A 24114-nucleotide genomic window follows, 5' to 3' on the forward strand; every position below is an offset into this window, starting at 1 on the left:
AAAGATATGATTCAGTCTTTTCTTTTTTCTTTTCTTTCTTTTCTTTTCTTTTCTTTTTTTTGTTGGTCATGGGCTGAACTCTGGACCTAGATGAGCTGTCCCTGAGCTCTTCAGCTCAAGACAAGAGCTCTACCACTTGAGCCACAGTGCCACTTCTAGTTTTCTGGTGATTAATTGGAGATAAGAGTCTCATGAATTTTCTTGCTTGGTCTGGCTTCAAACTGCAATTTTCATATCTTAGCCTCCTGAGTAGGTAGGATTACAGATATGAGCCCAGGGGTGCCTGGCTGATTCAGTCTTTTTTGCAAATCAGAAGCAAAGAAACCATTTGCAAGATTGTTGTGAGGATTTAGAAATGATTAATTAACTGTATGCTAGTTTAGTTCCACCAGGAAGTAGATACCAAAGAATGAGATACACAGGAATTTATTGGAGGTGGGAATAGGAGCCTGCAAAACTAATGCAGGTCTGACCTCCATGGAAGGGCAGAAAGATGGAAGTAAGATTGATCATGATTCTGAGTTTGGGAGTTCTTGAGCTACACCTGCCCCTCTGAGCTGTCCTCTGTCTTGTAAGACTGCAAGTTGATCTGTTTTTCTTCTGGATATAGTCTGTGGCTCAGGCTGGCCCGTGGAAGTATGCTTCTGGTATAGATATGGGTGGTCCCCAGGAGGCAGCAGGTGAGGCTGTCAGCCCATTTCTAGGCTATAGTGACAGTGACATCACTAACAGAGTACAGGAGAAGGTGAGGTCCTGGAGAAAGGGGAGAGAATAAAGCCTCCTTAAGCAGAATTGGGTTTGAGGTGCTTGAGGAACCTACACTTGGTAAGTGAAGTAAGAGTTGGGGGTTGAGTCTGGAGCTCAGGAGAGAGATCAGAGGATGCCACAGATTCAGTGAGACTCGGGGGTGAATTTCTAAGGAGTGACCATTTCCTAGGCATGGAGAGTGGGGAAAGAAGAAAGAAGCCAGGATGATAAGGAAAATGGCATGTAGACAATGGAGAAGAGCAATCTGAGGTAAAGTCATAAGAGTCAGAAAGGCATTGTCAGCCATGAACAACCCCACTGCTATATTCTGGATCTTTCTTAGCTACAAGAGGGGGAAAATCTACATAAGGACCTTCTGAGGTAGGAGGAGTTGAAAAACTGCCTATTGATAATCTCTGCATGAGAAGCAGGAAGGGTGAGAATGAGCCATCCTCAGAAGAATTTCAGAACTATATATTTTGCAAATCTGGGTGGTGAAAACAGAGGCCAGTCTTCACAGAGTACTGGCTGGGATTGAATGGATGGATGTGTAAGGCTTGTGATGTCAGGGTCTCCTCTTCTTGGCATCATTTTAGTTATCTGGGAGCAAGAACAGAGAAATGCAGTGATTGAGTTCAGCTGAGGCTGAGGATGGCAAAATCAAGTGCCAAGGACTTCAAGGTCCACTAGTCAGTTCAGGTCAGCTAGCCAGTTCAGGTCATCTGGGTTCAGAGAGGTGGGGCAGGTAGCCCCAGCCACATTGTGCTTAGAGGCTTAATGACCAGCTTCTTGAGACCAGTAGCAGGGACTTGAGTTGCTACTAAGTGACTCAGGTGCTTTGGGGCAAGGACTACACAGCAAGATGGCTATTACTTATAGTTGGTCTATGCTCTGAATTCTTTATGTTCTCTTCCACCCACTTAGCAACTATCCCTTGTTTTATATGCATTAAAATATTGGATGACATTATTCATATGATCTCATTTTGACCACTCCTCAGGCATTTTCCATTTATTCATTCATTTATATTAGCAGATATTAGTTATAGAAGGAGTGGTTCATTGTAACGTATCTACACACATATACAGTGTATCCTGATCAACACCACCTCCAGTGTCACTCTGTCCATCCTACACTCTTTCTCCTTCTCCTTCTCCTTCTCCTCCTTCTCTTTCTCCTTCTTCTCCTCCTCCTCCTCCTCCTCCTCCTCCTTTTTCCTTCCTTCCTTCCTTCCTTCCTTCCTTCCTTCCTTCCTTCCTTCCTTCCTTCCTTCCTTCCTTCCTTCCTTCCTTCCTTTTTTGGCCAGTCCTGGGGTTTGAACTCAGGGCCTAGGCACTGTCCCTGAGCTTCTTTTGCTCAAGGGGAGCACTCCACCACTTGAGCCACAGTGCCACTTCTGGCTTTTTCTGTTTATGTGGTACTGACTAATTGAACCCAGGGCTTCATGAATACTAGGCAAGCACTCTACTACTAAGCCACATTCCCAGCTTCCTACTCTCCCCTTCTTAAAACAATTCCAACAGACTTCTTTGTTCTGTTTTGATACCTTCAAGAAAATGTAACCTACCTCAACCAAATTCATCTTCATTCTACTTCCCACTGTTACTTGGCCCCCCAACAAAGTCTTGTTCCTGCAACATCTTCTCTACTTTAGCATCTTTCATTGGAACTCCTTTATACTGTTGGTTTTATTAAGCTCAGATTTTTTTTTACGGAAAAAAAAAAAACCCAAGAACTTTGTAGAAAAGATTTTTAGTGCCTGTTGAACATGAGCAATTAATAAAACAAAATTTTGCCAGGCACTGGTGGCTCATGCCTGTAATCCTAGCTACTGGAGGCTGAGATCTGAGTATGGAGATTCAAAGCCAGCCTGAACAGGAAAGTCTAAGAGACTCTCATCTCCAGTTAACCGCCAGAAAACTAGGAGTGATGCTGTGGCTCAAGCCTTAGCCTTGAGTGAAAAAGCTCAAGGCCAGTGCTCAGGCCTAGTGCCTGAGTTCAGGCCCCACAATTGACACATAAACAAACAAGTTTAAAAAAAAATCTCTGAAAACCTGCAATTATACTAGGTACTATTATTTCACAGAACTAACTTAATAGTAGCAAGTTATCATTTATGAATGTTCCCTAAAGTTTTTGCTTTAGAAACGTGGTTGAAACAAATGGGCAAATAATGTATTAACTTCTCATTATGGTTTCTATAATGGATGAGTTATTAAGAATATTGGGCTATCTATATTTGAGAACTTAGGTGAATGTTCATGACAATATTGATTCTCCTGTATTTCTGAGCACCTACTATATGCCTAGATCCCACTATGGCCTGCGTACAAAGACACTATAATTTACTTGATGAGAGTCTGGATTGAACTACAAATTTCTCCCTTTGATTTATCTGTTGATGTATAAAAAATTATCTTTCTTTCAAGGTGTTTGAGTTAGACTCTTAGAACATTCTCTTCCCTTTTTGTTCTTGTTCTTCAGTCCATAACAATGTACCCATAAGGCATCAAAGAGAACAAACAAATCCTCCACTGATTCTCATTTCAATCTAATCACTTGGCCTGATTAGTTATATAGGTCATTTTGTGTGTCACACAAAGATTATGAATTTCATGGTTTCGCTGTATGTTTCTTAAAAAACATTTATAGATTAAGTGATGAGAGGACAGAAAGGAGTGTGGGTGAGCCAATCCATGGAAAAAAATAATACCCTGTTCTGTCAACCCCACTTCCCTGCTGTGATCACTCTTCTAATGATCCTACAGCTGGTGGGGTCTTGAAGCTGTGTCTTTTGAGTGAGGAGGATAGATTGCAAGGATGGCTTGATCACATGTAGACAAGGGTCCAAGGAACCATTAGAAATAGAATATGCTACAGCTCCTGGAGCTGAAGGAAGTAGAGGTGCTCTGAGGAGGAATCTAGCCCCTATGAGTCATGGCGGGGGGGTCTTAGTCAGTTAGCCCATTTATTGGCTGGGCAAGAAGGCAAGGAGAAGCCTGACAGGACTAGGGTGAGAGGAGACATAACCCCAGGTCAGTTCTGCATGATGCCACTGCCCTGGCCACATTCTCCTGTAGTCTCCAAAGGCCTTCATTCTAAACTCTGCAGCATATGGTTTGCCTTGCTTTCCATGATAAACAAATTCTGTGATTGAATAGATTTTGGTAAAACACTCCTCTGCTCAGAAGAAACATGGGCTAGGTAAATGGACTTAAGCCAAGTGGTTATGTGGTTAGTAAAAGGATGTTACAAATTATTAGTAGATGTGAAGGAAAGGTTAAGCATTAGGAGGCTGTTTATACCCCAGTTTGGGTTTCCACTCAATTTGTTGTTGTTGTTGTTGTTGTTGGTTGTGGGGCTTGAACTCAGAGCCCTGTCCCTGGCACTGTCCCTGGCTTCTTTTTGCTCAAGGCTAACTTGAGCCACAGCACCACTTCTGGCTTTTTCTGAGTGGTTTATTGGAGGTGAGTCTCCTGGACTTTTCTGCCTGGGCTGGCTCAAACCATGATCCTCAGATCACAGCCTCCTGAGTAGCTGGGATTATAGGCATGAGCCACTGGCAAAAAAAAAAAATTTCACATGGGGCTGGGAAGGTGGCTCAGTGGTAGAGCACTTGCCTTGCATGCTCGAGGCCCTGGGTTCGATTCCTCAGCACCACATAAGCAAAAAGAAAAAAGCCGGAAGTGGCACTGTGGCTCAAGTGGTAGAGCGCTAGCCTTGAGCTGAAGAGCTGAGGGACAGCGCTCAGGCCCAGAGTTCAGGCCCACTACCGGACCCCCCCCCAAAAAAAATTCACATATACTGCCCCATATAGTTTATTAATCATGATTAAAACCCCACCCTGTCCCTTGGTTGGGTTTGAAGCCCAGGATCTTCATGTTGGCAAGAAAATTCTGCCAAGGCCATTTCTGTCCTCACATTTGGGCCCCAGCTTTCCTCTTCTTCCCTGGCAGAGAAAGGCCTTTCTTAAACTGATGACACTGTCTGGACAAACTCAAATATGAGTGTGTTGGTTTCAGGCCTGATGATTTCCTTGAAGACCTTTTCCTAGTGTCTTGCCAAGTACACAGAAGGAGGCTCTGACACTGGCTAGTGGCTGCTCTGAGCAAGAATATGGTATGCTAGGCTTGACAGGGTCATTTAATTTTGCTGTGAATAATATAGGTACATGGTTTAAAACTCAAAAGCATCAAAAGATATATGAGGAAAAGCAAAAGTCCTTTCACTCATAACCTTGACTTTTTTGGATTCATTCTACATATGCTGTGTTCAATACAAGCATATATATGCAGTTACATATATATATATAAATTTATATATGTAAACATATGCATAATGTATGTATATCATATACATAGGTATATGTTTACATCTTTCAAAAATAAAAACAATAGCATAATATAGACACTGCATAGAACCTTAGGTGTAATATTTTGATATGCAAAAGAAGGATACATTTTTCCATATAATTGTGAAGTGTGGAATAATAGGTTAAGGGCGGGAAACTGTGAATTTGTGTGTTTAGATGTGTCATATACTGGGAGTGGCACTGTAGCTCAAGTGGTAGAGCGCTAGCCTTGAGCTGAAGAGCTAAGGGACAGCGTTCAGGCCCAGAGTTCAAGCCCCATGACCGACCAAAAAAAAAAAAAAAGTTAAAAAAAAAAGATGTGTCATATACTTTGCCTTATATAGTCTGCCCATCCATTTCAGTACATTTACCCAGTTCTTATGCAAATTAATATGTGGGAAATCAAGACCTAGCTCTAAAGTGGGCACTGGTGGCTCACACCTATAATCCTGGCTACTCAGGAGGCTGAGAGCTGAGCATTGTGGCTTAAAGCCAGCCTGGGCAGGAAAGTCAGTGAGGTTCTTTTTTTTTTTTTTTTTGTCAGTGGTGGGGCTTGAACTCGGCCTGGGCACTGTCCCTCAGCTCCTCAGCTCAAGGTAAGTGTTCTACCATTTGAGCCGCAGTGCTACTTTCAGTTTTCTGAGTGGTTTATTGGAGATGAATCTCACGGAGTTTCCTGCTGCCCAGGCTGACTTTGAACCATGATCCTCAGATCTCAGCCTCCTGAGTAGCCAGGATTACAGGCATGAGCCATCAATAATACTCTCTGTGAGACTCTTGTGAGACTCTTGAATCTACCATTAACCAACAAAAGCTGGAAGTAGAGCTTCTAAGTGGCTATAGTGGTAGAGAGCTAGTCTCTGAGTTCAAGCCTCATGACTGGTGTGCGCGCATGCTCGTGTGCACACACACACATACCACACACATGCGCACTCACGCGTGCACACACACACACACACACACACACCACTAGCTCTAGCAATGAGTCAAGTATGTTATACCTAAATTAACTTATTCTGTTAGAAGTCATTTGTTTGGTGTGGTTTTTGGTGCACAGTTGTTGTTTTTTTCTTCTTTTTTGTTGGTCATGGGGCTTGATTTCTGGGCCTGGGCATTGTCCCTTAGCTCAGCTCTTCAGCTCAAGGCTAGCTCTCTACCACTTGAGCCACAGTGCCATTCAGCTTTTTCTGCTTATGTCCTGAGGAATTGAACCCAGGACCTCATGCATGCAAGGTACGCACTCTACCACCAAGCCACCTTCCCAGCCCCTGTGCACAGTTCTTGACATTGGTGCACAGTGGCAAGCAAGTTGCTGTTAGAAAGACTTCTGTGGAATGACAGTGAGCAAGGAAGCAATTCTCCTGAGTTCTGAGAAGCAGGAGCAGTATAAGTTCTCACCTGTGATTCTTGAGCATTGCAAGAAGCCACTGAACTCTGTTCTTGGTAAATCAGGACCAAGGCATTGTGCAATATTTGCCGATGGGAATAAACAAAGTCTGAAGCAGATGTCTGAACTTACTGCTTAGGTTCCTGAAGGATTGCTTGAATTCTGCCATTGGCTGAGAGTTCAGCATTTGGTCACTCTGCCTGACTAAAGGCAGGCACCTGGAATGTAAGAGTTTCTCTGCAAGTGGTTCTTAATGGATGCCGAATGTGCATGCACCGTCGTGAGGTTGGCCTGGGGGAAATCTTGTCTTCTTCCTTGTGTCCATACCGTTTCCTTGTACTGCTGCCCAGGTGTGGGATGACACAATTGCCTCTTTATGATGCTTCTCATACTAGGAAGGAGGAAAAAAGCTCCACTGTAGAACTAAGGACCCATGCTATTTTCTCTAGAAAGGGAATTATTTCCCAAGGCATATGTGAAAGGACAGTGCTGGGCATTGCATGCCTTGGTGCTTTTAGACTCACTTGTGCTCCAAAACTTGGATTTAGACACTAGATTCTGCTAAGTCCAATTTCAGCATATAGGCTCCGATTGTGGGCTTCTCCCTTGCCTCTCCTTTCTGCCCATTGCTCTCGACATAATTTATGACAATAGTAAACCTGGAGTTCCTAAATATATGTATTAGATGTTCTGTAGATTTGGTCAAAATGTGATTTCATGAGTGCAACCAGTGAGCAATCATTTCAAACAATTCAAACACTAAGCTGTGTGGGGTTTTTGTTGTTTTGTTTTTGTCTATTGGGCTTGAACTCTGGGCCTGGGCGCTGTCCCTGAGCTGTTCAGCTCAAGACAAGAGCTCTACCACGTGAGCCACAGTGCCACTTCCAGTTTTCTGGTGGTTAATTGGAGATAAGAGTCACACTTTCCTGCCTGGGCTGGCTTTGAACTTCAGTCCTCAGATCTCAGCCTCCTGAGTAGCCAGGATTATAGATGTGAGCCACTGGCTCCTGGTAAGGCCTTTTTTTTGCCCGTCTTGGGCCTGAACACTGGGCCTGGGCCCTGTCCCTCAGCTCCTTAGCTCAAGGCTAACGCTCTACCACTTGAGCCACAGCCCCACTTGCGGCTTTTTCTGCTTATGTGGTGCTGAGGAATCGAACCCAGGGACTCATACATGCAAGGCAAGCGCTCTACCACTGAGCCACCTTCACAGCCCAGGCCTCAGATTTTTATCACAGTACTTTAGCTTAACTCTCTGTTAATCACGTTACAGACCATTATGGCTTTTATATGGGGAGTTTGGTCATGGTAAGCAATAGACAAACAAGTGGGAGAGTCTTCTCACACCATTTACACTTTAGGAATTGTGATCAGGTACTTAATTCTATTCCTGATGGCTCAAATGTCTAGTAGCTTGATACATAGGTGCTAACTCATTCTGTTTTATATATGTATGCATGTATGTATGTATGTGTGAGTGTGTGAGTGTGTGAGTGTGTGTGTGTGTGTGTGTGTGTGTGTGTGTGTGTGTGTGTGTGTGTGTGCTGGTACAGGGACAGGGTGCTATCTCTTATTTTCTCTCCAAGCTGGCTTTTTTGCTCCAGTTTTATCACTTGAGCTATATCTCTACTTCCAGATTTTGCTCATTAATTGGAGATAGGAGTCTCCTTTCCTTGTTCCAGCTCTCTCTGAACTTCAATCCTCAGATTTTTGCCACCTGAGCAGCTAGGATTAGAGATGTGAGCCACTAGGATCTGGCTCAGATCAGAACTCTTCAGATTCTGACCTTGAGCTCCATGGCTTCTGTTCATCTCCCCGACCTCCTGAATTTGAGTCCTTGAAGTGCATTCTCCAGATAATTCGACCTAATAAGGAACCCTACAGGACACATTAGCCAAATTTCTGTCTCTGAGGCCCCATGTGTTCTTATTGGACAGGGAAGTGGTAAGATACTATTGTATGGAAAGAATCTTCTGGGTTTAACTATGAAAACTGCACATCTAAATAATCCTTTGGTCTCCTACTGATTTTATTTATTATTGTTATTATTATTATTATTATTATTATTGTCGGTCACGGGGCTTGAACTCTGGGCCTGCAGGCTGTCCCTCAGCTCTTCAGGTCAAGGCTAGCACCCTACCACTTGAGCCACAGAGCCACTTCCAGCTTTTTCTGCTTATGTGGTGCTGAGGGATTGAACCCAGGGCCTCATGCATGCGAGGCAAGCACACTACCACTGAGCCAACTTCCCAGTCCCCTGATTTTATTTTAACTACCTATTATCATCTCAGATGCATAAAGCATAAAGCCAGTTTAACATTAGCTTGAGTTGGTTATTTCCACCCAACTAGTAGTAGAACATGACTGTAAGACTCCATTCCCTTCAGTGTCTTAAGCCATGAGAATGAATGAGCAACACTCAGGGTGATAATTGCCTGACATCTTAGCCAGAGAGAATCTGGGGAGGGAGGGGAAGTGATAGCACTCTACACATAGATTTACAGTACCTTCACTAAGCACAGCAAAGTTGGCTCCACTTTGGAGCTCTGAAGGAGAATCTGTTCCATGGCTCTCACCAAGCAATGAATCCTTGCTGACAATCCTTGGTTTGTAGATAAATGCATCATTAAAATCTCTGCTTCTGTTACAACACGCATTCTCTTAGGTAGTGTGTATGTAAGTCCAAACTCCTTCCTCTTTTTTCTTTTTCTTTTTCTCTTTGGTCAGCTGTGGGACTTGAACTTAGTCGGGCCTGTGTGCTGTCCTTGAGCTCTTTTGCTCAAGGCTACTACCACCCTCCCACTTTGAGCCAGGATTTTGAACCATAATTCTCAGATCTCAGCTAGGATTATAGGCATGAGCCACCAGTGTCCCATTCCTCTTCTTTATAAGGCCAGCAGTCACTGGATTGGGGATGATTCCAATTCAGTATGGTCACATTTAAACTCGATTGTGTCAGGAAGTCTTGACTTCCAAATATGGTTACATTTACAGTACTGATGAGTGAGACCTCATTGCATCACTTTGGGGGACAGGGTGCAACTGAAAACACTCCTCTTGCCCATCTCCTTCCTAGATGGTTGTGCTGGCCCTTGGCTGTCTTCCTGTTCCGCATCTCTCTTCTGTGATCCCTCTACAACACTTGAACAATCTTCATGTAATGTACAAAGAGTCATTATTTTCCTTCTAGAAAATATTCTTATGACTTCTAAAGGCTGAACTACTGATTGACAGGCAACCCCCTTCACAGACTGTCCTCATTTGAGAGCTGGACCCTTTGTCCCAATAGCATAATGGATACCAGGGACCTGTTCCTCTTATACAGGATCTTAATTGAAGCTTGCCTGGCCTGCCAGGCACTGCTAATTAATTTCCTTTCCTACAGAGCCTGTGAATCATTCTGCTTCTAAGAAGATTGTTTCAGAAAGTTGATTGGATTTCTTGTGCAGTTATTCCTGCAGTTATCCTTGCCTGTTTCCTCAGATGTTGACTTTTTATATTTCTATTTATTTCATAAACTCACTGAAGAAGGCAACAGAGACATTTTTTCGTCAGCCATGGGGCTTGACCTCAGGACCTGGGTGCTGTCCCTAAGCTCTTATTGCTCAAGGTTAGAGTTCCACCACTTTGAGACACAGCTACACTCTCAGTTTTCTGGTGGTTAGAGATAAGAGTTTCACAGACTTTCTTGCCCAGTCTGGCTTTGAACCAGGATCCTCAGATCTCAGCCTCCTGTGTAGATAGGATTACACATGTGAGTCACCAGCACCTGGCTAGAGACTTTTCATTAAATCCATCTACTGTGGCAGAAGGACACATTGCTTATGAATTTACTTACTATACACATGTGTGGAGTAAGGATGAGTATATCTGTGGGCATAGAGGGTGTTTTCATTGAGGATAAAGAATAATTATTTTTTATGGATGTTGGTACTTGAACTTAAACTCAGGGCCTTGTGCTTTTGCTTGGCTTTTTCACTCAAGGCTGTCACTCTTCTATTTGAGCCACACCTCCAGTTCTAGCCTTTTTTGTATTGGTTAATTGAAGATAAGAGTCTGTCAGATCTTTCTGCCTGGGCTGGCTTCAAACCTTGATCCTCCAATCTCTGCTTCCTGAGTAGCTAGAATTACAGATGTGAGCTACTGTTGCCCAACTGATATTTATAATTCTTATTAGTTTATAATTTTTTTTTTTTTGCCAGTCCTGGGCCTTGAATTCAGGGCCTGGGCTCTATCCCTGACTCTCTCTACTTAAGGCTAGTGCTCAACCATTTGAAGCACAGCATCATTTCTAGCTTTTTTCTGTTTCTGTGGTACTGAGGAATGGAACCCACAGCTTCATGTATGCTAGGCAAGCACTAAGCCACATTCCCAGCCTTATATTATACTTTATTAACTAAGTGCCTTGACAGGTATGCTGGTGCAGATGTTTTTATTATAACGGATGTTTTATGTTGTTGAGTAATTTCTGTTTGTTTGCTTGAACTCAGGGCATCAAACTTGCAGGCACGTGAGCCATGCTTTCAGCCCTTTTTTGCACTAGTTGTTGTTGTTGTTGTTGTTGGCTTGAACTCTGGGCTTAGACGTTGTCTCTGAGCTTTTTAGCTCAAGGCAAGTGCTCTACCACTTGAGCCACAGTGCCACTTCTGGTTTTCTGGAGGTTAATTGGAGATAAGAGTCTCATAGACTTCCCTGACTGGGCTGGCTTTGAACCATGATCCTCAGATCTCAGCCTCCTGAGAAGTAGGATTACAGGTATGAGCCACCAGTACCTGGAAGGGGTCTTGTCTGCTGTCCAGGTGGTCACTTGAACTGTGATTTATGTATTTTAAGTTTCCTGTTATATCTGGGATGCCAAGTATGTACATAATGCTCAGCTTCTTCTATAGAGACAGAGGCTCACCAAACTTTGCTGCCCAGGCTGTCCTGGAACCATAACCTTCTTCTTCATAGCCTTCCACGAAGCTGGGAAGACAAGTGCACGCCACTGTGCCAGCTATGTGTTGAAAAGGGAATCTCACAAACTCCCTTTTATTGGTCAGAGCCTTCAAACCACAGTCTCAGCCTCTTAAGTAGTTAGGCCTATGCACATGATCCACTGGCTGGGTGATTTTTTTTTTGGGGGGGGGAGGGGTCTGGTTGTGGGGCCCGAACTCTGGGCCTGGGCGCTGTCCCTCAGCTCTTCAGCTCAAGGCTAGCACTCTACCACTTGAGCCACAGTGCCACTTCCGACTTTTTCTTTCTTTCTGCTTATGTGGTGCTGAGGAATCCAACTCAGGGCCTCATGCGTACAAGGGAAGGGTTCTACCAATGAGCCACCTTCCCAGCCTGGTGATTTTATTTTTTAAGTTAGCCCTTTCAGTGACCCAAAGGGAAAGTTTCTGATGCAGCAGAACAATAACAGAAAATATAGGTTATGTGGGATATAACACTACAATTTTGGGAGCTTTCAGGGAGTAAAAGGAAATGTAAAAGAGAAAATATGATTTACTTGAGAACAAGATAAAATCCTATTTAGAGTAAATATAAGCTGAAATGAAAAGGGAACAGAAGAAACGTGTAATAAGGCAAGTGGTTAAAAAAATGAAGAGTAAAAAACAAAAAATTCTTAGGAATTAAATGCTATTTAAAGATTTTTTTCCCCACCTAGATCACCACATGTAGCACATAGTGTTGGTTGGATTGATAATTACATTTCCCTCAAATATTCAAACAAAGGTTTTTGTTTGTTTTTTTTCTTCCTTTTTGCCAGTCCTGGGGCTTGAACTCAAGGCTTTTTTCTTCCTTTTTGCCAGTCCTGGGGCTTGAACTCAAGGCCTGTGCACTGTCCATGAGCTTCTTTTGCTCAAGGCTAGCACTGCCACTTAGCTACAGCTCCACTTCCCCTTTTTCTGTTTATATGGTTACTGAGGAATCGAACCCAGGACTTTATGCATGCTAGACAAGCACTCTTACCACTAAAGCACATACCCAGGCAAAAATCAGTGTTGTAGATTCTAATCAGAGCTCCCTTCTGGGGTGTTTTCTCTCTAACATTTCTCTCTCTCCAATCAGGTGAAAATGAAATCCTTGCAACTCTCCATGCTATTTCAAGCCAAAACCAGATCTGGAGATCGTATATCGGCATGGGCTATTATAACTGCTCAGTGCCACAAACCATTTTGCGGAACTTGCTGGAGAATTCAGGATGGTAATGTATTTGCTGATTAGAGAACAGACATACCAGGATCCTTCACCATATGTCTCAGAACTTACACAGTGATATGATACTCAGCCCCACTGCTGTCACTATGCTCCAGGGACCTGGCTGGGAAAAAAAACTTCCTTACTCAAGTGTTGAGGAAATTGAGCCTTCTTCCCACCGTAGCCATATAAAACCTAGAATTCTAAGTTGTTGGTGCTGATGATTACGTCTTCTCTATGGCTGAATCTCTATGCTGCCTTTCTGTGGGATGTCAAATCTGTAGGTAGAGAGACTTTCAGTTTTGGAGATCCTGAGGTTTCAGGCTATGTCTGAGTTTGGAGTTATTTTAGTGACTCAGTGTAGGAGCGTGGGAGAGAGTGTCAATCCTTTGTCCTTTTCATTGACCTTAAGATGACAGATAACACATCCTCCCTTCCCTAATACTTCAGGGTTCACAACCCACTGAAAATGAAGAGACAAGCATGTAAAATAAATGGACATCATAATACATACCAGCTTTATTATAACACTTGGGGCTCTTAAAAAGATAAGGCCCTGAGCTGTGCATGCTCCATTGATCTTGTCTTCCAATCAGATAATTGAGCGAGTGTGCATATGCATGCGCATTGTTTCCTGTTGTCTGTGTCCTCTGTGCACACCAGGTCCACGCTGATTGCATATAACTGAATCATTTCTCCTATAATTAAGGAAAAAACCCCAAGCCTACTACCATACTGGTTTGATGTTTCTGTTGCTGTGCTACATGTCATAAAGAATCAAATAGAGGTGCATACCCCACCATCAAACAGGAAAACACTGTGGCCATCCCTCCATAGGCTGGGGCTATGGCTCCAATGGTGACTGAAGGCAGATGTGTCCATTGGGAAAGAATGTTTTATGGAAGAACTTTTTTTCCCTCTTTTTTTGGATTAGTGCCATTTTTCATATACGAGAATATTTAAATCAAAACTATTTTAAATGATGTCTTAGTCTGCGAAGGAGGAGGTCTTATTTGGGAATACAAGAATATACTTATTTCCAGTGTAGCAATAAAAAACGGGGAAAGGTAATGTCTTCAGTGGTTTGTTGTTGTTGTTGTTGTTTTATTAAGTTAGTGTTTCAAAGACGGAGCTGGTGGCTAATGCTTATAATCCTAGCTACTCAGGAGGCTGAGATCTGAAGATCAAGGCTCAAAGCCAGCCCGGGCTGGAAAGTCCGGGAGACTCTTATCTTCAATAAACCGCCAGAAAACCAGAAGTGGTGCTGTCAAGTGGTGGAGTGCTAGCCTTGAGCTGTAGAGCTGAGGGACAGCGCCCAGGCCCAGAGTTTAAGCCCCAGGACCAAGAAAAAAATGAATAAAGTTAGTGTTTAAGGGGTAACTTGAATTTCAAGCTAAGACTTTGTTTTTTTTGCATAATCTTTAATGGGCTTACACCAGGAGTCTGTGGATCTTAAGAACATCTATGAACTTGTTAATTTTCTTCAAATTCTTTCTGCCTGCTTCCACAGTCTTGTAAGGGGTTTCTTCTTCCAGTAGTGGGAACTTTTTTTTTTTCAAATTTGTTTATTTATTTTTGGGTCCGGTCATGGGCCTGAACTCTGGGCCTGGACGCTGTCCCTCAGCTCTTCAGCTCAAGACTAGCGCTCTACCACTTGAGCCACAGCGCCACTTCCGGCTTTTTTCTTTTTGCTTATGTGGTGCTGAAGAATCGAACCCAGGTTCTCATGCATGCAAGGCAAGCGCTCTACCACTGAGCCACCTTCCCAGCCCTTTTTTTTTTTTTTTTTTTTTAAATAAGGATAGAGTGAATGGTTGCCTGTGCAATTCATAGGTTGGTACCAAACATTCAGAGATTGTGTTTCAGTTTAACATACATAGAAAATCAACTTTTAGTTAATTGAACATCATGCAACTTATCAATAGGAACATTTTTTGGGGGGGGTCGGTCGTGGGGCTTAAACTCTGGGCCTGGGTGCTGTCCCTGAGCTTTTCAGCTCAAGGCAAGCACTCTACCAATTGAGCCCCAGTGCCACTTCTGGTTTTCTGGTGGCTTATTAGAGATAAGGTCTCACAGACTTTTCTGCCCAGGCTGGTTTTGAACCATGATCCTCAGCTCAGCCTCCTAAGTAGTTAGGATTATAGGCGTGAGCCACCAGTATTTATTTTTGTACTGGTACTGGGCATGACTTCAGGGTCTGAGCACTGTCCTTTAGCTTTTTCTCTCAAGGCTGGTGCTCTGCTATTAGAGCTAAACTCTACTTTAGCATTTTGGTGGCTGATTAGAGATAAGGTCTCATGGACTTTCTGGCCAGGCTGGCTTGGAACTGTGATCTTTAGATCCTGAGTGGCTAGGATTACAGGCATGAGTCACTGGTGCCCATTTCTTTATTCTTAATTTTTGTTGAATTTTTTTTTTTTTTGTCGGTCGTGGGGCCTGAACTCTGGGCCTGGGCGCTGTCCCTCAGCTCTTCAGCTGTAGACTAGTGCTCTACCACTTGAGCCCCACTTAGCTTTTTCTGCTTATGTGGGGCTGAGGAATCAAACCGAGGGCCTCATGCATGCAAGGCAAGCACTCTACCACTGAGCCACCTTCCCAGCTCCAAGTTTATGTTTTTATTATCTTTAAATCGTTGTACAAAAGGATTTTGTCAATTTATGAGTATAACACATCTAGTACATGTTCCAAATAAACAAACCTGGAGACTTTGATAAATAAACATTTTGACCTTTTGTCTTTTTCTGAAAGTGCACCTATGCTTCTGGATGAGAGAGCCCTGTCCTAGATGAAGTTATTCATGTCACATCTTTGTAGGAACAAATCTAGTAGTACCCCACATCTGCCTTATCATCCTAAGGGAGGATGACAAAGGTGCTTGCCAGTCCTGGTGATTGAACTCAGGGCCTGGGCATTGTCCCTTTCACTCAAAGCTAGCATTTGAGCCACTGTGCCACTTCCGGCTTGTCTGTTCATGTGGTACTGAGGAATTGAACTCTGGGCTTCATGCATGCTAGGCAAGCACTCTACCACTAAGCCACCTTCCCAGCCCTCAATAAAAGTTTTAATACGTTCAACTTTTTAATCAATAAGATACCAGGACAATAGAGCCATGAAAAAGGGAGTTTTTTTCTTTTGGAAATATATGAGTGAATACGTTTGCACTGTGGCGAGTTCCCTTTTTGTTTCAGTAGTGGTAAAAGTTTGAATGGGAAAGTCCAACATTGATTTCAAAAGCAAATGGACTGTCTCTCTTCTCCTTTAAAAAAGAAAATAATAAAAACAGCCTTTGATGTTCATGAATGGGCTGCCGCATTCCCGCTGTCTGAGTGCTGGCCTGGGGCCTTGGCTCTTGGTGGCCATAAAGAATAGTCTCCATATTGCTCCCTGGCTGTAAGTGCTTTGTTCAATTTGTGTTCATTTACTTTAGAAAGAGCCAGCATTTTGGGAGTGAGACTGTCTTCCTTTTTCAGTCTTTGAGGTTTTTTTGGGGTACATTTTGAATATTGTTTTGTTTCATTCTCTGAAATCTGATCTGAACCCAAGACAGAGAGAGAGAGAGGCTGTACTCTGCCACTGCTGATAGGGAGAGAGGGCTGAACACACGTGGGTGGTAGACCCCACATTATCAGCCTTCTGAATGGTTTCCATAGCAATGGAGCCAACAAATTCCGGTGACGTGACAGGAAAATAAATGGGCCACATAGCCTCGAAAGAATACAAACATTTGGGCTTAAAACAGGAAATTTATACCAGGTCTAGAATTTGTTTCATATGCTTTACTGTTCCAAGTTTTCAACTGCTGATAGCACCAGTAATTAATACCAGAACATATACATTTTTGTTGTGGCTTTCTGTTTTGTATAATTTTGGCAATGAGATTAAAATAAGAGAATCTCATGAATGTTCTCTTGTAACCCCAATTCTTTCCCAATTTCAAAAGTCACAAACAAAAGGATGTGATGATTAGTTTGGAAAAATTGTCACTACCATGTTGTATATATCAGCATCCTATTTGAGCAAAACTAAAAACTTGATTAGATATGCAGGTTCTCTTGCTCTCTCTATCTCTCTCTCACTCTCTCTCTCACACACAAACAAACATGGCTTTAAACATGATCTTTTGATCTCAGCCTTTTGATTAACTAAAATTATAGGTGTGAGTCACCAGTACCCAGTTCACAGTTTTCTTTTATCTTTACTTTGTTCCTTTCTTTTCTTCCTTTCTCTGTCCATCCTTCCCTCCCTCCTTCCTTCTTTCTCTCTTTCTCTTTCTCTTTCCCTTCCTTCCCTCCCACCCTCCCCCTTCCTCTTCCCCTTCCCCTTTCTTTCTCCTTTCCCTCCCCTCCCCCCTCTTTCCTTTTTCCTTCCCTCCTTTTCCTTCTCCCTCCCTCCCACCGTCCTTCCCTCCTTTCCTTCCTTCCTCTAAGTGCTGGTTCTTCAGTTTGAACTCTGGGCCTGAGTATATCCCTGAGCTTCTTTTTTGTTCAAGGCTAGCACTCTAGTACTTGAGCCACAGCACCACTTTCTGCTTTTCTAGTGGTTAATTAAGAGCCTTACAGACTTACCTGCCTGGCCTTACTGGAACCATGATCCTCGGATGTCAGCCTCCTGAGTAGCTAGGGATGAAGGCATAAGCCACTGTCACCCAATTCACAGTTTTCTTTTTTGGTTGGTCATGGGGCTTGAACTCTGGGCCTGGGTGCTGTCCCTCAGCTATTCAGCTCAAAGATAGTGCTCTACCACTTGAGCCACAGTGCCACTTCCAGTTTTCTGGTAGTTAACTGGGGATAAGAGTCTCATGGACTTTCCTGTCCAGGCTGGCTTTGAACTGTGACCCTCACATCTCAGCCTCCTGAATAGCTTTCTTCATGACAATGATCTTACATAAATGAGGCAAACTTGTAGGCATAATGACAAGCTCCCCTGGAATCAGCGTTGTCTTCAGGCCTGAGGATGACTCATCAATGTGAGACTCATAGATCATTGCTTAGGAACATTAATGTTTATTTTCATAGAGTTAAAAAAACAACAACAAAAGCTGGGCACCAGTGACTCACGCCTGTAATCTTAGCTACTCAGAAGGCTGAGATCTGAGAATCACCAGCCTGTGTAGCAAAGTCTGTGAACTCTTATCTCCACTCAGAAAACCAGAAATGGCGCTGTGGCTCACATAGTAGAGTGTTTGCCTTGAGCTGAGAGACAGCACCCAGGCCCAGAGTTCAAACTCCACCTAACATACACACACAAAAGAAAACAACAAGCCGGGCGCTGGTGGCTCACGCCTGTAATCCTAGCTACTCAGGAGGCTGAGATCTGAGGATCGCGGTTCAAAGCCAGCCCGGGCAGGAGAGACCGTGAGACTCCTATCTCCAATAAATCACCAGAAAACCGGAAGTGGCGCTGTAGCTCAAGTGGTAGAGCGCTCTCCTTGAGCTGAAGAGCTGTGGGACAGCGCCCAGGCCCAGAGTTCAAGCCCCACGACCGACAAAAAAAAACCAACAGCAAACCCAGTAGACTACAGAGGAAAAAATAAAAGGAGGGAATCATAGGCTTGTCATCTTGTAAAAGAACACTTTTAAAGCTCTACCTTTTTTTTGGCTAGTTCTGAGGGTTAAAGTTTTGGCCTGGGCGCTGTGCCTGAGTTTTTGTGCTCAAGGCTAGTGCTCTACCACCACTTGAGCTAAATGTCCTCTTCCAGCATTTTTTCTTTGGGTAGTTTTTTTTTTTGTTTTGCTTCCCACCCTCCACCCCCACCCCTTCTTTTTGGTAGTTTTCAATAGAGATGAGAGTTTCCCTGACTTTCCTTCCCTGGCTGGCTTCAAAGTGTAATCCTCAGATCTCAGCCCTTCTGAGTAGCTAGGGTTAGAGTCATGAGCCACTGGCTCTTTTGGGGGTCTATCTGTCCATTGTGGGGCTTGAATTCAGGGCCTGGGTACTGTCCTTAAATTTTTAAACTTAAGGGTAGCACTCTACCACTTTTGAGCCACAGGTCTACTTCCAGTTTTCTGGTGATTAATTGGAGATAAGAATCTCGTGGAATTTCTTGCCCAGGCTGGCTTCAAACTATAATTTTCAGATCTCAGCCTCCTGAATAGTTGGATTACAGGCATGAGTCACCAGTGCCTGGCTGCTTTTTACCCTTAACAGTGATAATTAACAACCTGACCTTAGGGTTATAAAGGGTTTCATATAGGCAGGAAGATTGGACAAAAGAGGAAAATAATAAATTGAACAGCTGGGAAGTGGCGCTGTGGCTCAAGTGGTAGAGTGATAGCCTTGAGCTGAAGAGCTGAGGGATAGCGCCCAGGTCCAGAGTTCAGGCCCCACAGTCCACACACACAATAAATAAATAAATAAATAAATAAATAAATAAATAAATAAATAAATAAATAAATAAATAAATAAATAGAACAGCTGATATTGCAAGGATAGTAATCTCAGTTGTAAATTACTGTCTTCATTAAATTCAGGGCTCTTTCCTGTGGGATGGGGAACCAACAGAGATATTTGAGCAGGAGTCAAATATACACAAATGTATTGCAACTACTAGGTTATTTGTGTTTCTGGGTTTTTTTTGTCGGTCCTGGGGCTTGAACTCTGGGCCTGGGCACTGTTCCATAGCTCTTCAACTCAAGACTAGTGTTCTACCACTTGAACCACAGTGCCACTTCCAGCTTTTTCTGTTTATGTTAAGGAATTGAACCCAGGGCCTCATGCATGCAAGGCAAGCACTCTACTACTGCTCTACCTTCCCAGCCCCCAAGGTTATTTTTATTTTAAGTACTGTGCCAAGACTGAAAAAAAGTGGATATAGATACAGATACCATCTGAATGTGTGTGTGTGTGTGTGTGTGTGTGTGTGTGTGTGTGTGTGTGTGTGTGTGTTGGTATTGGGGCTTAAACTCAAGGCTTCACACTTGCTTAGCTTTTTTTTTTTTTTTTTTTTGTCGTAGGGCTTGAACTCTGGGCCTGGGTCCTGTCCCTCAGCTCTTCAGCTCAAGGTTAGAGCTCTACCACTTGAGCCACAGCACCACTTCTGGTTTTTCTGGTGGTTTATTGGAGATAAGAGTTTCATGGACTTTTCTGGGCTGGCCTTGAACCGTGATCCTCAGCTCTCTTTCTGAGTAGCTAGGATTCCAGGTGTGAGCCACTGGTGCTCAGCTTTTGCTTAGCTTTTTGACTTGAATGGCACTCTACTACTAAGCCACACCTCCACCTTCAGCTTTTTGCTATTTAGTAGCTTTTTGCTATTTAGTTGGAAGTAATTCTCTCAGATTGCTTCAAACTGATTCTCAGGTATCATCCTTTGAATAGTTAGGGTTTACAGGTATGTGTCACCAGCAACCTGACCTGAGTTCTTTTGGAAGAAAGCTTCTCTTTGTTCTAGATCTAACTGTGAATATACTAACCATTCCTGTTTCTCAGATAAGCTAGCTACTATGTGCCTGTACACATACCTCTGTGTGTGTCTGTCCATCTGTCTGCCTGCCTGCCTGCCTGCCTACCTGTCTGTTACATATGAAATGATGGTTCTGAGCTTAATGAAAGCTTCCCGTTAGGCAGGTATTCCAACCATATGGCAAGAATAATGCCACATCTGTTCATGGTGGCAAGCCATGTGAAGGTCTTGTGTGATTTGAGATCACGACTGCCTGCTGTCTCTGCCTTTTGTATGACCCCATTTCTGTTCACCCTTCCTTTTTAGTTGTGTACATCATGTATTGTGTACCTCATTCATTCCAGTTCACCACCCACTTAGAATCTGGCATACTGTCTGTTGCTAAGCTGGACTGTTCAATGAATTCACTGAAGCAAAAATTTATTCTGTCTTTATATGTGTGTGTGTGTATGTGTGTGTGTGTGTGTGTGTGTGTGTGAACGCGTGTGCGCGTGTGCGTGTGCGTGTATGTATGTGACACACACCAATAAATATTATAAGAAATTATTTCAATGATGACATTGTACTGCTTGCTAGTGCATCTTCCCACCATACTTCTTCATCAAGGAACTTAAAATAAAATATTAATTTCAAAGCTGTCAAAAAGAAAAAAGCAGGGATGAATGGAAGGAGATTTGCATATTGAATAATTAGGTATTTTGATGTTTTATTATTGAGAGCTATTGAAAAGGATTTTTTTATTTAGAGGAAAGGTAATAGGAGCCAGGTGCTGGTGGCTCACACCTGTAATCCTAGCTACTCAAGAGGCTGAGATCTGAGGATTGCGGTTCAAAGCCAGCCTGGGCAGGAAAGTCTGTGACACTCTTTTTTTTTATTTATTTATTTTTTTGGGTCCAGTCGTGGGGCCTGAACTCTGGGCCTGGGCACTGTCCCTCAGCTCTTCAGCTCAAGGCTAGTACTCTACCAGTTGAGCCACAGCGCCACTTCCAGCTTTTTTCTTTTTTGCTTATGTGATGCTGAGGAATCGAACATAGGGTCTCAGGCATGCAAGGCAAGCGCTCTACCACTGAGCCACCTTCCTAGCCCGTCTGTGACACTCTTATCTCCAATAAGCCACCAGAAAACCAGAAGTGCGCTGTATCTCAAGTGGTAGAGTGCTCATCTTGAGCTGAAGAGCTCAGGGACAGTGCTTAGGACCAGAGTTCAAGCCCCATGACTGACCAAAAAAAAAAAAAAAGAAAGAAAGGTAATAGGTAAAATTCCTGTTTATAATATCATATAGGTTCAATTGAATTTTATGATTTTATTGTTTGCCATAAAACAAATGTAAACAATAAGACTATTAAAATGAGTCTGGTGTGGTGGCACATATCTGTACCAGCACTCTAGGCTAGGTGTGGAGGTGAATTTGAAGCTGGCTTGGACTATATAACAAGTTTTAGCCAACATGAGCTCAATAATAACATACTGGTAAGCATGCATAAGGCTCTTGATTCAAATCCCAGCACCTCAAGAAAAAAAAATAGATACAAACATAAGTAGGAAGCACAGGATAGCATTGTTGCTATGATTTAATTCTGAGCTTCCTTAAATGAATGTCAAAAAGGAAACTTACTAATGTGCTATATAAGTATCTGTTCTCAAGAGATTTAAGCACTCGATTTTAAAATGAAGGTATTTTTTTCATGAGCTTCTGTGAACATATTGGGGAATCATTTAGACCTGGTCTCTGTTTGCCTCCTCTGCCCACCAGGATCACCCAGTATACTCCTTACCAGCCAGAGGTGTCTCAAGGGAGGTTGGAGAGCTTACTTAACTACCAGACCATGGTGTGTGACATCACAGGCCTGGACATGGCCAACGCATCCCTGCTGGATGAGGCCACTGCAGCTGCAGAGGCCATGCAGCTGTGCCACCGGTGAGAGACTCAGCCTGGGATTCCTTCCACAGGGAAACACCTTGCAGTCCCTTTCCTGCTGTGCACCTATGCAAGCTCAGTGACTTTCCTCACATACATAAGTGTACACACACACACCTAATAAACACATAGGAGAATGGATGATAGGTATTATCATGGACTTATTGTATCAGTTAACAAAAAGATCTCATATAATAGTATTTTTTCCCAAGTCACTATTTAACATTATATAATATTACATAATAAGCCTAGAGTTAAGCCTAAATTCAGATGTGGCATAGTAACCCTTGAATATTACAGTCCTGATATGTTATGGTATACTCCCCTCACCTCCAAGAAACCAAAGCCCCTATCTATGCTATCTTCAGTGTAAGGCTTCATTCTGCCTTCTAGCAGGTGACTGCTAGAGCTCTCATTACATCTGATCTCAGGAAGAAACAATGAAGATTTCTAAGTTCTCTCCAGAGTTGCACAAAGCTGAGAATTTTGTGTATAAGGGGCAGGATTTGCTTTGAACTGCTTAGAGTTGATGAGCTACTCACACAGCAAATTCTTGACTTCCTTTCCCCCTTAATTCTCATTCCTAGAGATTTGCATTTAGACTTACCCTTATAAAACAGCATGTGAGTTTAGGTGTATGTGTTTAAATCTCAGTGATTTGTTATCATTATCACTGTTGTTGTTGTTATTATTGGACATGGTACTGAAGTTTGAACTCAGCCTAACCCTAGCAGACTCCAGCCCTCATTTACATATATATACTTACACACACACACACACACACACACACACACACACACACACACACACACACACACACACACACACACACACACACACACACACACACACACACACACACACACACACACACACACACACACACACACACACACACACACAGAGTTCCTGTCCTGGGGCTTGAACTCAGAGCCTAGGCACCATCCCAGGGCTTTTGTGCTCAGGCCTAGGGCTCTACAGCACAATTTCTAGTTTTTTATTTTTATTTATTTATTTATTTATTTTTTGGGTCCGGTCGTGGGGCCTGAACTCTGGGCCTGGGCGCTGTCCCTCAGCTCTTCAGCTCAAGGCTAGCGCTCTACCACTTGAGCCACAGCGCCACTTCCAGCTTATTTCTTATGTGGTGCTGAGGAATTGAAGCCAGGGCCTCAGGCATGCAAGGCAAGCACTCTACCACTGAGCCACCTTCCCAGCCCCAAAATAGTTACTTTTTTTTTTTTTTTTTTTTGGTCGGTCGTGGGGCTTGAACTCTGGGCTTGGGCGCTGTCCTTACGCTCTTCAGCTCAAGGCGAGTGCTCTACTTGAGCCACAGTGCCACTTCTCTAGCTTTTTAGTAGTAAATTGGAGATAAGATTAGCATAGACTTTTCTGTCCTGATTGGCCTTTAACTGCAATTCTCAGAGCTCAGCTTCCTGAGTAGCTAGGATTATAGGTGTCTGCCATTGACAGCAAACCCCATTTAAGCTTTGATATCTCGTTTCTCCAGATTTATTTAGGCTCAAATTGTAAAAAGTATTGCACATTAGGTTATTATTTTTGTGTCCTTCCAACTCAAATTATGCTATTAAGTTTGCATTTATTACAAAAGTAATATCTGGTGCTGGGAATGTGGTTTAATGGTAAAGAGTAGTTGCCTAGCATGCATGAGGTTCTGGATTCAATTCCTTGGTATGAGATAAACAAAAAACAAAACAAAATTAAAACAGAAGGCATAAAAATATTAGCACCTTGGGGCTGGGAAGGTGGCTCAGTGGTAGAGCGCTTGCCTTGCATGCTCAAGGCCCTGGGTTCAATTCCTCAGCACCACGTAAACAAAAAGAAAAAGCCGGGACTGGCGCTGTGGCTCAAGTGGTAGAGCGCTAGCCTTGAGCTGAAGAGCTGAGGGACAGCGCCCAGGCCCAGAGTTCAGGCCCACGACCGGACCCAAAAAAAAAAAAAAATATTAGCACCTTAAGGTTATTAAAGCCAGGAGATTAATATTAAATAATAAAAAAGTAGTATCAGTACTTAGTGAAAAAAATCCAGTCAGTTGAATGGAATATAAAGTAAAACCCGTTATTTGCTAGTCCTAGTCTCCCAAGGAAGACCTTGTTGAGTGTTCATTTTCTGTA

The 24114-nt window shown here is 43.1% G+C and overlaps 1 protein-coding gene across 1 annotated transcript in view; it reads left to right on the plus strand.

Annotated features, from left to right (window-relative positions):
- Gldc (glycine decarboxylase) overlaps window positions 1–24114 on the plus strand; it is a 94011-nt gene that overhangs the window by 12072 nt on the left and 57825 nt on the right. Inside the window, exons 3-4 of the mRNA XM_070033232.1 lie at window positions 12537–12672; window positions 21818–21982. Of these exons, the coding sequence (XP_069889333.1) occupies window positions 12537–12672; window positions 21818–21982 (301 nt within the window). The remainder of the gene's footprint in view (window positions 1–12536; window positions 12673–21817; window positions 21983–24114) is intronic.

Source organism: Dipodomys merriami, unplaced genomic scaffold (assembly GCF_024711535.1).
Source record: "Dipodomys merriami isolate MVZ:Mamm:240054 unplaced genomic scaffold, mDipMer1.0.p SCAF_22, whole genome shotgun sequence".
Classification (NCBI taxonomy): domain Eukaryota; kingdom Metazoa; phylum Chordata; class Mammalia; order Rodentia; family Heteromyidae; genus Dipodomys; species Dipodomys merriami.